The 13,502-nt window shown below is 39.7% G+C and overlaps 1 protein-coding gene and 1 long non-coding RNA gene across 3 annotated transcripts in view; both read left to right on the forward strand.

Annotated features, from left to right (window-relative positions):
* LOC309702165 (NACHT, LRR and PYD domains-containing protein 3-like) overlaps nt 1-13,502 on the forward strand; it is a 217,121-nt gene that overhangs the window by 67,459 nt on the left and 136,160 nt on the right. Inside the window, exons 2-3 of one of the 2 annotated variants that reach the window (XM_082526621.1) lie at nt 7,137-7,189; nt 7,796-7,848. The exons of the other annotated variant lie outside the window; for it this stretch is intronic. Coding sequence (XP_082382747.1) covers nt 7,158-7,189; nt 7,796-7,848 — 85 coding nt within the window. The 5' untranslated portion in view covers nt 7,137-7,157. The remainder of the gene's footprint in view (nt 1-7,136; nt 7,190-7,795; nt 7,849-13,502) is intronic. 2 annotated transcript variants of the gene reach the window in all.
* LOC309702567 lies at nt 7,856-9,791 on the forward strand. The gene is made up of 2 exons (XR_014275632.1): nt 7,856-8,550; nt 9,479-9,791. It is a non-coding gene; the product is annotated as an uncharacterized lncRNA (long non-coding RNA).

The following is a 13,502-nucleotide window of genomic DNA, read 5'->3' on the forward strand; positions in this document are numbered from 1 at the left end:
ATGAATTTGAAGAGTGTGGCCTTTTTGCACACAGCCTGTAAATGTCAACAACAGAAGGAGTGTGTAAAACATGTATATTGTAGTGATGCAGTGTACTGTGTATATTTATACTGCAGTATGGAACATGATTATTTGGAAATGCCTAAAATGGAAATGATCATATACTGTGAGGTGAGGTGTGGACAGTGGTTGTGCTTTTGTAACATTGAGGCAAGGACAGTGATTAGTGTTTAGGGGACACATCATTGGTTTTTGTTAAAAAGAAACAGTTTCTCCACTGTGGCAGGTCGTAGGCGATTTTTTTTTTCTAAACTGTCTCTAACTCTCACTAACCGCAACTCTCCATCAAACGCCCACATTTTGTCTGAGGGGTTTATATCGCTGTCATAGCTCGCGGCAAAGTTTGAACCGCTTCCTGAACCAGTCACGTGGTACAGCCGGGCAGCGAGGCTTCGGACGTCATCATTTTCAGCTCCTCCCATAAATGAAGCAAGCCTGGATACGCGCTTCGCGGAAACGCCCCCTCCATTACTCGACACACGCTTCGAAGCCTCGATACAGAACGTCACATCACTAGTTAAAGCTGAGTAAACACTGACCCCAGACCAGCACCGTGATAAAGTGAGCTGCTGCTGCTGAACTTGAACAGGTAACAAAGTGATGAGCAGTCAGGCTGCAGGTTTCTACCTGTTCATGTTTCTACAGTAGAATCACTTTGAAGTGTCTTTGTGCTGTTTCATCTTTGATTTGTGTTCATAAACACTCAGAGAAACATCACGTGACCTCATCAGGATCTGTGTTGGTGTGTGGGGCTGTACCTCAGCTTTATGTTGTTACATGCTCATTTGTTCATTTTACACAGTAACATCAAAGTAATGTTATGAGGAGTAATGAAGTAACGTACTCCATTACTTTTAATCAAAGTGTTCTGTGTAATATGTGTAATAATGACTGTTTTGAGTAATGACCAACACTGATCACAACAAAGAGGAAATGCCTCCAACATGCACAAACATTTGAGCCACAACATGCAGTTAATGTGCACAAATGTCTTTGATATGCTGCTCAGTGATGGTGGTGACTGTCAGAGCAGAGCTACTGAGAATCAATAAGTAATATCAATGATGGGATCAGAATCACTAAATTCTTCTCATCCCTGTCAGTATCATACATGTGCTGTATAATGTGATAAATGTAGAGGTGCTGGCTGTTCTCTCACTCTGCTGTTTAGCTGTAAAGGACGCCTCCCTGCCTTTGTCTCATTCATGACCTTTAATAGTCTCTTCTAACATGCAGAGATCTGTATGATCTGTTTCATAGAGTCTAACCAGCCTGTACAGGTAACAACAACAGTCACTGCATCACTGACACACAAACGTCATCTCTGTCAATAACAACATTCATACATGGAATAAAAACACATCAGTGGATCATTGCTGGAGCTGATGTTTGTGCTCCTGGTGCAAAGGCTCTCAGTTTCCTCCTTGAAATAACATCAGTGGTGGGTCAGCGACATGCTTTCTTTCCCTCTCAGGTTTAAATATCTGGGACTCTCCACCGTTTGGTTTTAGAGCTGAAGAAGCTTCTCGGATGAAACGTCTTCCAGAAACTTAAAGACGTCTCTTTTCTCTCCAAGCTCCTTAGATCACATGACCTGGATGACTGAACCTACAGACACATTGACCTGGTTTCTAGGTAGAGCTGGGCGATAGAACGATAACGATATGTATCGCGATATAACTTTTTCTCGATAGAAAAATTAAACTATTGCGATAGACCTCGCCGCTCTTGTCCTCTTAAAAAAAAAAAAAAAAAAAAAAAGGTCAGCCAATCCAAACTAAGTAGCCGCACGTGTGTTTGTTTGGGAAGCAGCCAGCGCGTAATGGAGGAAATGAGTGTGGCGACTAGAAAAATCAACCGAGCGTGACCGAAGAGAAAACAGATGATGGTTCCAACGCCGGAGAGATTGTCGAACAGAAGAGCCATAGAAGTTCCGTAGTGTGAAGGTATTTCAGCTATTTCAAGTCTGACAAAAAACAGTAGCTGCACTGTAAATTGTGCCGAAAGCAAGTCTGGAAATACAATAAACTGGTGCATGCGTCACACTGTGCGCCACGTTATTGTTTCGGTGAAATGAATTTCTACAATACTGTTAATTCTACTCTCTGCAGTGTTTAAATGCTTACATATACACACAGTTACTGTCCCTCCACACATACGACTCGGTTCTGCTTCTATGCCCCAGCTTTGTTTACTTTTTCCCACCGAGGCTTCTAGACTTCTGATTGGCCAACATTTCTGCACGGTTAGGAATCTAGCGCCACCTGCTGCTTTGGCATGTTCATAGCAGCGTTTTCCTTCATTTCTGCCTTTATGTGTGGACGGGATTATTTTTTAAAACGAAAACGGAAAATCTCCGTTTTCAAAAATACCCGTGTACGTGTGGACGTAGCCTCAGTCTCTGACTGGAAGCGCTAATTCGTCATTCGGCTTTTGTCAGACTAAAGTAACTGTTAAAACTGTTTGAAAAGCTCAGCTATACAACAAGGAGAGATTGAGAATTTCCTTTTAGTTCTCAGTTTCTTTGATATTGACAAAAGTTAGTCAGTTTTGTCTGTTCTTCTGTAAAACAAACTAAGATTTATTTTTAGAATTAATATTTTGTTTCTAAGTGGAATTGACAATTTAGTCTGTTTCGTTTGTTCTATTTTGAAACTTAAACGCTTTAGCGGCTGCCTTTTGTGTAGTTTGCAATATTTGCCTTTATTTATCTGAAAAAGTCTCATGTTCCTTAAGTACATCTACCCTGTTGAACTTATTATGGGAAATAAATATTTAAATAAAAACAAGCTGCTGATTATTTCACATTTTACTTGTGAGCAACGGCACATTTAAATCTTACAAATATAGTTATTTGGCTTATATCGTGATAGATATCGTTATCGCCTGAAATGAAAAAAACATATCGTGATATGAAAAAATCTCATATCGCCCAGCTCTACTTTAAAGGTGATCGTTTAGGACTTCAGCAATAATACAGACAGCAATGTAGTTAGCAGTAAAACAGATTTATTGGGAATTAACTTAAAAAAACAAACAAACATCTATCTCCTATTTTCTGTCACACAGGAAAGAAGCATCAATATCTGATGAGAAGACTTATTTATTTCTTTTTGGGGGTTTTTTCAACAGGAGAAGAATATCTAACAAGTTGATTTGTTCACATCTTAATTTTTAAGTGACATGTGTATTTTGAGTTTATACACTCTTTATATAAGGCGACAGTTTCCTTTTGCAGTATTTTTGTGTGGAGTGTTTTTCTATTTCTTAACAAAAAGGGAACAAAGGTGTTTAAGTTCACCTAGGATGATTTGTCTTAACTTTCACATGGTCTTACTGAGGTGATGTGAATTGAAACATGCATTTTTTTTTGGCGGTGAGGGAGGGATGTGCTGGAAAAGTTTGAAAAGGGACCTTGAAAGTGCTTAAGAAGTGCTTGAATTTGACCCTGAAAAAGGCATATGAACCCTGATCATTATCATTAGCCTGTGTAAGTCCTGAGTGTCCTCCAGTTCAGGGACGTGCAGAGGGGGGGGTGGTGTTGCTGTGGTGTTCCCCAGGGATCTGTGCTAGGCCCTACCCTGTTCTCACTGTATATGCTTCCTTTAAGTGTCATTTTGGAGAAATACCACATTGCCTTTCACTATTATGCTGATGACATCCAGATCTATTTTGAGCTGAATGATGATCTAGCTATGTCCGTGAGTAACTTTCGAGAGTGCATGTGCGAGGTCAAGCAATGGCTTCTGGCAAATTTTCTTATCCTTAACGATAAGAAAACTGAAATTATGATCTTTGGCAGTGACGCTCTTCGTGCCAAACTTCATGATGCTTTTGGTTTTCTCACTAGTTCTTTCCCTGACACTGTTAGGAATCTGGGTGTGCTACTTGACAGCTCATTTAAACTTGACAAACAAGTATCTGCTGTCGTTAGATCTAGTTTCTACCAACTTCGCCTTATTTCCAGGGCCAAACATTACATCCCGCACAATGACTTGGAAAAGCTTATCCATGCCTTTGTTACGTCACGACTAGATTACTGTAATTCACTTTATTATGGTCTCCACTCTACCCTTTTACATAGATTACAGACAGTCCAGAATGCCGCTGCACGCATTCTAACTAAAACTAGGAAGTTTGCTCACATCACTCCCGTCCTTGCTGATCTGCACTGGTTGCCTGTGAAATTTCGTATTCAATTTAAAATTCTGTTGTTTACTTTTAAAATTACTAATAACACAGGGCCAAGTTATCTTAAGGAACTCTTAAATTCATATCTTCCTACGAGGGCCTTAAGATCCTCCTCACAGTCATTGTTGGTTCAGCCCAGATCTCGCTTGAAGTCTAGAGGTGATCGAGCGTTCGCTCTAGCTGCACCTGAGCTGTGGAACAGTCTCCCGATTGGCATCCGGGCGTCTGATTCTATTCAATCTTTTAAATCACGGCTTAAAACATATCTGTTTGAACTTGCTTTTCCTACCAGTTAATTTCTCGCCTTGCTTCTAGTGTGTTGTTCTAATGTTCTAATGTGTCTGGTTGTTTTGCGTTGTCCTGTGCTGTCAATGTTTTCCATCACTGTGTTTGATGGTTCAGCTTTACAGCTTTACTCTGCTATAGCTCTGTGCTATAGTTTATTCTTATTAGTGGTTTTTACCTGTGAACATAATCTCACACTTATATGACTCTGACGTTATAGTCTTAATTATTTTATTATTTTATTGTTGCGTTGCCTATGTCCTCTATCACTGTGTATGATGGTACAGTTCTCTTTGCTACAGCTGTGTGCTATTGACTGTTCCTATTAGTGGTTTTTACCTGTGAACATAATCCCACACCTATATGATTCTGATGTTTTAGTGTAAATCATTTTATTGTTTTATTGTTTCATGTAAAGCACTTTGGCATGCCCCGGGCTTTTAATGTGCTCTATAAATAAAGATTGTTGTTGTTGTTGTTGTTGTAGAGGGGCTTGAGCACCCGCCCCTTTCCTGATGAGTGCCCAAAGTGCCCTTTTGTTGAGGCAACTTTTAAATTTTTTTTATTTATTTTTTTATGTGTGTGTGTGCGGAGTCCTGTCTGTGCTCCTCAACAATAATATTTAACTATTAATCACAGTTTTGCTAAATAAAAGGATCTGGCTTGCATCAGTCACATGATCACATCTAACCAATGATCGCCCTTGACGGCAGAACGCGCTGGTTACGAGCCGGGAACGAGCTCACAAAGAGCACGCGCATTTTTAGCGGTCCGGAGCTGTAGGAGAAACACAAGTTAACTCAGAGACACAGACTGATGCCACACAACCAGTAAGTAGGTGTACAGCGCACACTGTAGTGTGTAGCACACAGGAGTATTAGCTTATTACGTACACGTTGGTAAGCTGTCTTGTTGCTACTGACGAACTGAAACAAACGAGCGTGCTGTGTGTGCAACAGCGCGACAAACATTACCTGTCCTTTTATTAACTGCACAGGTAGTGCTGGTCACAGCTGCTGGCTACCTGTGTAAGGCTGTCATGGGTCTGTAGCTCTGTCACCGTTTTAGGGAACATATTTAGTTTTAAAGTAAGTTTCCGGGCTTTTCCTGCCTTTCTGGAGGGATTATATTTCACTAAAAAACCATCTAATATGCATGTCCACATAATTATGCATTATTATAATTATAATATATTAAAAACACACTGTATTTTACAGAACATACATTAAGAAGCAGATTATATTAGATTTATATTTTAAATAAGACAAAAGTTGGATGTTACAGCAGTAAAATGATTGTATCTCTACAGTTTAAACATATAATAAGCTTTGCCCTGCACAGAGTGGATAGTGAAACAAATGGAATCATCATAAATACATTATTTCATATTTATTACTTCCCCCTCCTCTTTGCTTTATTATTGTAGCTCTAGTAATAAATAATAATGTAAGGATGCCCATAGTATATACAGTATTCTAAAGAAGGTCTAAAGTGTCACTGTGTGCGTGCATGTGTGTGTTTTATTTAGATGGATTTAAAAAAATATTACTCATGATATAACATTGTGCAGACATGGCTGGTAAGGACATGAGGAGGAAACAGCAGAGCTGTGTGAGGCTACTAAAGGCAGGGCTATAACATTTTTCTGTCATCATTTTATTTTAGATTAAGTGCAGGAGTTGTTAGGTGTGGATAATTAGATTATAGTTTATTGCAATAGCAAGTTGTGCCTTGTTCTCACATAGACAGCAAGTGGAGAGTGATATATGAAATGATGGGATGGAAGGAAGAAGAGAAGCAAAGAGTGATTCACAGGCAGAGCCTAAATTATTTCTCACAGTTTTTGTTGCCTTATGGTTCCAAGCGCTGTCACCAATCTTTGCACTTTGTTATTATCTCATGACACTTGTTTAATCAGCTACCATCTCTCCTGTGGACTTTTTACTGTCTACAGTCTCAGACCTGCCCTTCCCATATTAGATTCTTGATGGATGTGTGTTGTTGTTATTCAGCCTGGTTCAATGTGCCCCTTTTTAACTTTGAGCACCCGCCCCTTTAAACCTCTCTGCACGTCCCTGCTCCAGTTCAGTGTCTTTGTCAGTCCCACATGTGTCGTTTCTGTTCAGCTGGTCTTCCAGTCAGTCATCCATCTCAGGCTCTGTCATTCTGTCATAAACACCAGCCTTCACCACCTGTGAGTCCTGCGTTTGGGTCCTCTCTTCTCCACATCCACACTGCGATGCTGTGACATATACAGTACATAAAATCAAAATTCACATTTTATGCAACTGAAGTGTTTCATTATGTAGGCTACAGAACATAATTCAGTTATAGACGATATATGAAACATGTATACTTACTGCATTTGAATCATTTAAACCATATGTGATATAAACACCTGCACGTGTGTTTGAAAAAACAAACGCTTTGATTTTGACACCCCAAGAAAATCTTCCTAGATCTGCACGTGTTCAGAGTAAGAGCCGAATAAACAGCAGCAGAAGCTGATTGATGAACAGCTGAATGACATATCAGCTGTAGCTGCAGCATCTGCACAGAGTTTGATTGGCTAACGCTGATTTGTTTGTTTTTTTAAACAGGACAGCAGAGAGAGAGAGGAGATGGAGAGTGCAGCAGAGACAGTGAAGAAGAGGTGAGCATCTGACAGAGCAGAGCCAGTTTAAAGGAGCCTCACAAGCTCACACATGACAGCTTCATCAACATGGAGCTCTGAGTGTTTATTAAAGGATCATTGGACGCTCTGACACAGCTGACTGCAGCCTTTAGCTGTGAGCACACAGTGTCTCACATTTACATTCACTTCCCTGTCAAACTCAATAACTTTAAACAGCTGCTGTTATCAGGTGAAGATAGCAAAGCTTTCAGGGCTGAGCCCCAGTGTTTCAGGATAATGGCCCCAGAGACCACAGTCACATATGTGGGGAAGGATTTTAAGTTTAAAACTTCCTGTAAGCACTAACAGCAGAGACGCACAAAGTCGCAGACAGGGAACAAAGTATTTTAGGTTTGTATTGTCAGATTATTTAATCATTATACTGAACAAATATGTGAAAAAGTAAAAACCTCTATTATGACGAGGTTATCACTACATTCACATGTCGTCGATGTGTTCTTTCACACAGATCAGTTTCAGTGTGTGTGGCCCGTACACTAAACCATGACACAAATTCATATGATGTGACACCCAGACTGTGTTCACTGTTTCTTTTGGTAAAATCATCTTCTCGTGTTTTTATAGAAAGATGATGGAAGAACCTAAAGAACAGCCAGCCAAAGCAGCTCCATCAGCAGGTAGGAGATCAGTGCTTTGTATGATGAGACGTATGGATGTATAGACTTCAGGCAGATTCTTTTTTGTAACTGTGACAAGTACATGAAATTCACGAGTTGTAACCTGTCCTAATCTTTGCCTTAATCTTTCTGTGGGACATTAATATAACATGAGAACTTCCAGTCTAAGGAGTTTGGCAGAGAAACAACTGGACCTTTTTGTACTTTGAACCCACATATGAGGTTAAAACGATGCCACCTTAAAATGAAACTGAAGAAATATTGAAACTGAAACAAATGTATTGAAAGTGAAATGATAGTGAAAAAACATAAATATAGAAATTTAAAGAAAAAACTCACTGTTCATGTGGTTTTCACACTTACATCGTTTTTTTTCCACGTACAGTTATTTTTTCAGCTTCAATTAGTTGGCACTGCTTCGGCATCTGAGGGTGCGCTTGAGGGGCGGGGCTTCAGAGCCACATATATGAGCCACATATGTTTGCGCACATTATATTGCTGACCAGTGACTGTAGAAATCATGGACGACCTAATATCTGCAGCAGCCGCAGTCATGAAGAAACTTGCGTATCTCTGAACGGCACATAGAGCGGGGACGCTGAGAGGAGGTCCAGCGTTTACCGACTGTTTCAAACTGACAGACTCAGGTGTTCTTCAGTGTCTGCCTGACAGAAGGACCTGAGAGCCGCCACAATATTTTTGGTAAGTGAAAGGTGTTTGTAAGCTAATCTGTAGCTAACATCCTTAGCTAGCTAGCTAAGATGAGCTTGTTTTGTAAAGTTTGTTTAGCTAACCCGTGCAGGTGAACGAAATGAGCAGAAACGCACCGGGCTGCTCCGTCAGTAACTAACCACAGTTACTGTACTTTTATTATGAGTATTACACTGTAAGAGCAACAGGCTGCACTCTGCTGCAGCTCCTGTGCAGAGCTGATTATTCAATATGTGCAAACAGCAGCATGTTTTCACTCTTTTGCCACATCTGTAAGGATATTAACACATATTTTAAAAAAGGCTTGCACTTCAGTAACCCCTCATTAATCATTAATTACAGATTAAATAGCAAAGCCTAATATTTATGTACTCAAACCAAATACTTCTGCTTGGCAGCTTAAGTTAAAATGTGTGTTTCATTTTTCCTCGGATTACATTTTTAGCACTGACTCTGTGTATTGTTTTTACTAAGTTTGTTTCAAATATTCAGGTTACATAAAACAGTCTGAATCATTCTTATTGAGGTAAGTTCACAAAGTTACATGTGCAGTACAGCTTACATCCTTTGAGAGGGAAAAAAGCATTAATATTTGTTATGATACCTCTGTATGTTGGTGACCACGGTGCAGCAGCAGACTGAACCAGGACTGAAACCTGCTCCGTCTGCTCATGTATGCAGATTCACATTCACAAAGCACCAACAACTCAAAGGTTAACATTATATTGGAAAATCTGTTGGTATATACGGCTTTAAGAAATAAACAGCTCGTATGTGAGCAGAGCTGAAGAACTAAAGAAATGTAAGAGAAGAACTTCAGATCCTGGGTGTGTGAGGACAGAAGGATCAGCTCTATTTCAGATTTGAGATAAACTTTATATTTCAGTTTGTGATGGTTCTGTTCTCTTTGTAATTACAGGAGCTGCCCTCAGATTCAGACCTCAACACCACCCAGTGACAGCAGACAGATCATCCAACATGTTCACATGTTAACTGCAGAATGAACTGATGCAAACAGTACAAAGGTTAAAGCACCACATGTGCTGTAGTGAAAGCTGCAGCTGTTTTATTGATAAAAACAAAGTCAAAAGGATTAATCACCCCTGTATCATATGAATGTTGGGTTTTTCTCTGTATCTGTTATTGTACGATCTACTGTACAATATAAAGCACCTTCAGGTGACTGTTGTTGTGATTTGGCGCTATATGAATAAAATTGAATTAAATTGAAATGTAACTGTGTCACTATATATCAGCATTAACAGGACCTCAGCTTGGTGTTTCACAAAGCTGCTGATCTCAGACCTGCACAGCTTCCGTTTTAAACACTGAATGTACTCAGCTGCATGAAGAGCACGTTTGAGTTTCTCTGACACAATTAAATAAAAACTGATGAAGGTCAAAGGTCGTCACTTGTATGTCGAACTACAGACTTGTCATCTGGAATTCTTTCACAGTTTGCAAATTTGCAAATAGTGTGTTATTTACCATTAAGTGATTCAGAGTCATTCATACCAGAGTAACCAGAGAGGATCATATATTTTTAAATATATAACTATCCACAGGACTGAATATAATATCTCTAAGTAAAAGTCCAGAGACTCTGAGGATTATCCAAGTATTTATAACATTACACAAAGCAAAGTTCTCCATCACACAACGCTCAAAAAGAGATTTCTACGCCGAGTATGCATCATTCTCGGACTCCTCTCATACTGCCAATAAACTCTTCCAGCTCCTCCTCCCCTCCAGGAGGCGCTACAGGAGCCTTCAGACTAAAACCAGCAGGTTTAGGAACAGCTTCTTCCCAACAGCTGTCACCCTACTGAACTCAGTCCCCGCTGAGCCTTTCCATCCACACTCACCTAACCCTTCTACACTCCTCCTCCCAGTGACCATGATCCTTTCATTATCAACATTCACCACGTTGGTTACTGCTGTAGTTTTAGGACACTGACATGGTGTAGTCTCTGTTATAGTGCCTACACTGTTATAGTCTGTTCAGAGAGCTACGCTTCCACTACTGTAGATATTTTCATAGCACTCTGTAGATCTGTTTACCTCACAGTGCTTCATCTTTATATATGTATATTTGTTCATAGCATACCTGTATACTTGCCCGTCTGCAGAGGTGGGTAGTAACGAGTTACATTTACTCCGTTATATTTACTTGAGTAAGTTTTTGGAAAAAAAATTTACTTTTAAAGTACCCTTTTTGCACGATACTTTTTACTTTTACTTGAGTACATTTGTGAAGAAGAAACGGTACTTTTACTCTGCTACATTTCCAAAATTTGACTCGTTACTTTTTAAAAAATAATTAGTTTAACACATTAGATAACATGCCGCCAGTGGAGTTTCCGGTAACTTTTTTACCAATCAGATGTGGCCATGCAGTCACATGACCAGCTTGAAACTGTGGCGGGCAGAGCGGCCCAAGCGTTTCAAAGTAGCGGACGCACGGAAAGAAGACACACATGAAAACATGGCAAAGCCAGTTGTCTACGCTAGAGCTGAAGAGGATGAACAGCATTTTCCTCACATACAAAGAATGTTTCGCTTAAAGGCAAGGCAAGGCAAGGCAAATTTATTTGTATAGCACAATTCAACAACAAGGTGATTCAAAGTGCTTTACAGAGACATTAGAAACAAAAACAAATAAAAAGCATGATTTAAAATTGATTAAAACAAGCAAACAAACAAACAAACAAACAAAACAGTATATAAAATCAAAACAGATAAAATCAGAACAGTAGATAAAATCAGTAGTTAAATATAAGTTTTGAAATTTAAGCTTAAAGTGTGGATTTGGTGCTTTATTCAAATGCAGCTGAGAACAGGTGAGTCTTCAACCTGGATTTAAATAAACTGTGTTTCAGCTGATCTGAGGCTTTCTGGGAGTTTGTTCCAGATATAAGGAGCATAAAAGCTGAATGCAGCTTCTCCGTGTCTGGTTCTGACTCTGGGAACTGATAAAAGACCGGATCCAGATGACCTGAGGGATCTGGAAGGTTCATACTGGGTCAGGAGGTCACTGATGTATTTTGGTCCTAAACCATTCAGAGCTTTATAGGCCAGCATCAGAACTTTAAAGTCTATCCTCTGATGGACAGGCAGCCAGTGTAAAGACCTCAGAGCTGGACTGATGTGGTCCACTTTTTTGGTCTTAGTGAGGACTCGAGCAGCAGAGTTCTGAATGAGCTGTAGTTGTCTGACTGATTTTTTAGGTAGACCTGTAAAGATGCTGTTACAGTAATCAAGCCTACTAAAGATGAATGCATGGACTAGTTTTTCCAGGTCCTGTTGAGACATCAGATCTTTTATCCTTGAAATATTCTTGAGGTGATAGTAAGCTGACTTTGTTATTGTCTTAATGTGTTTTTCTAAGTTTAGGTCTGCATCCATCACTACACCCAAATTTCTCGCCTGGTTTGTGGTTTTTAGATGTATAGATTGAAGTTCTCTGGTGACCTGTAATCGTTTTTCTTTGGCGCCAAAGACTATTACCTCAGTTTTGTTTTTGTTTAGCTGGAGAAAATTGTACGGGGCCTTGGTCTCCTGGTGACATTGTGATATATATTTGTGTGTCATCTGCATAGCTACGACAGTTTATTTTGTTGTTCTTTATAATCTGTGCCAGTGGGAGCATGTAAATGTTAAACAGAAAGGGTCCCAAGATGGAACCTTGGGGAACTCCACATGTGATACTTGTCTGCTCAGATGTGAAGTTACCTATTGATACAAAGTATTTCCTGTTTTCTAAGTATGTTTTGAACCAGTTTAGTACAGTTCCTGAAAGACCTGCCCAGTTCTCCAGTCGTTTGAGTAATATGTTGTGGTCAGCTGTATCAAATGCTGCACTGAGATCCAGTAAAACTAGGACTGACATTTTTCCACTGTCTGTATTCAGACATATGTCATTAAACACTTTGGTCAGAGCGGTTTCAGTGCTGTGGTTCTGTCTAAAACCTGACTGGAAGGCATCGTAGCAATTATTCTGTTTTAAGAAGTAACTGAGCTGTTGGGAAACTGCTTTTTCAATGATCTTACTTAAAAATGAGAGATTTGAGATCGGCCTGTAGTTGTTCATTTGTGTCTTGTCAAGATTGTCCTTTTTCAGTATAGGTTTGATTACAGCAGTTTTTAGTGATTCTGGAAACACACCTGATAATAAAGAAAAGTTGACGATCTGTAACAGGTCTGACTCTAAAGTCTTTGAGACCTTTTTGAAAAAACTTGTTGGCAGGACATCTAAACAGCAGGAGGAGGAGTTCAGTTGACCTAAGATGTCCTCCAGGTCTTTGCTGTTAATCGGGTGAAACTGTTTCATGGTGTTTAAACAGTTTTTTGGTGGACACAGTACATATCCTGGATCTGCTGTTGATGTACCAATTGCTTGTCTAATTTTTTGGATTTTTTCAGTGAAGAATTTGGCAAAGTTATTGCAGGCCATGGTCGAATGAAGTTCAGCTGCCACTGACACAGGAGGGTTTGTTAGCCTGTCAACTGTAGAAAATAAGACCCGAGCATTATGGCTGTTTTTAGTGATGATGTCAGAGAAGTAGGACCTCCTTGCACTCCTCAGTTGTAAATTAAAATTGTGAAGTTTCTCTTTATAGATGTCATAGTGAACCTGCTCAGCTTTCCTACACTCTCTTTTTTTCATTTTTCACCAGTGTGGAGTTTCTCCATGGAGACTCCTTCCTTCCTTCACCTTAATGGGAGCAATAGTGTCCATTACATTTAACATGTTAGCATTGAAGCTATTGACGAGCTCATTGACTGACCCTCTGGGCAGGTCAGGTGTTAATGGGAAGACCTGGTTAAAAATTGCACTACTGTGTTCAGTTATACACCGTTTTGTGATCACTGTTGTTGATATATTTGTGTGGGCTGAGATTTTACTTTCAAAGAAAACACAGTAATGATCAGACACGCCCACA

This window comes from Aulonocara stuartgranti (genome assembly GCF_965226115.1).
Source record: "Aulonocara stuartgranti genome assembly, chromosome: 3".
NCBI classification, from domain to species: Eukaryota; Metazoa; Chordata; class Actinopteri; order Cichliformes; family Cichlidae; genus Aulonocara; species Aulonocara stuartgranti.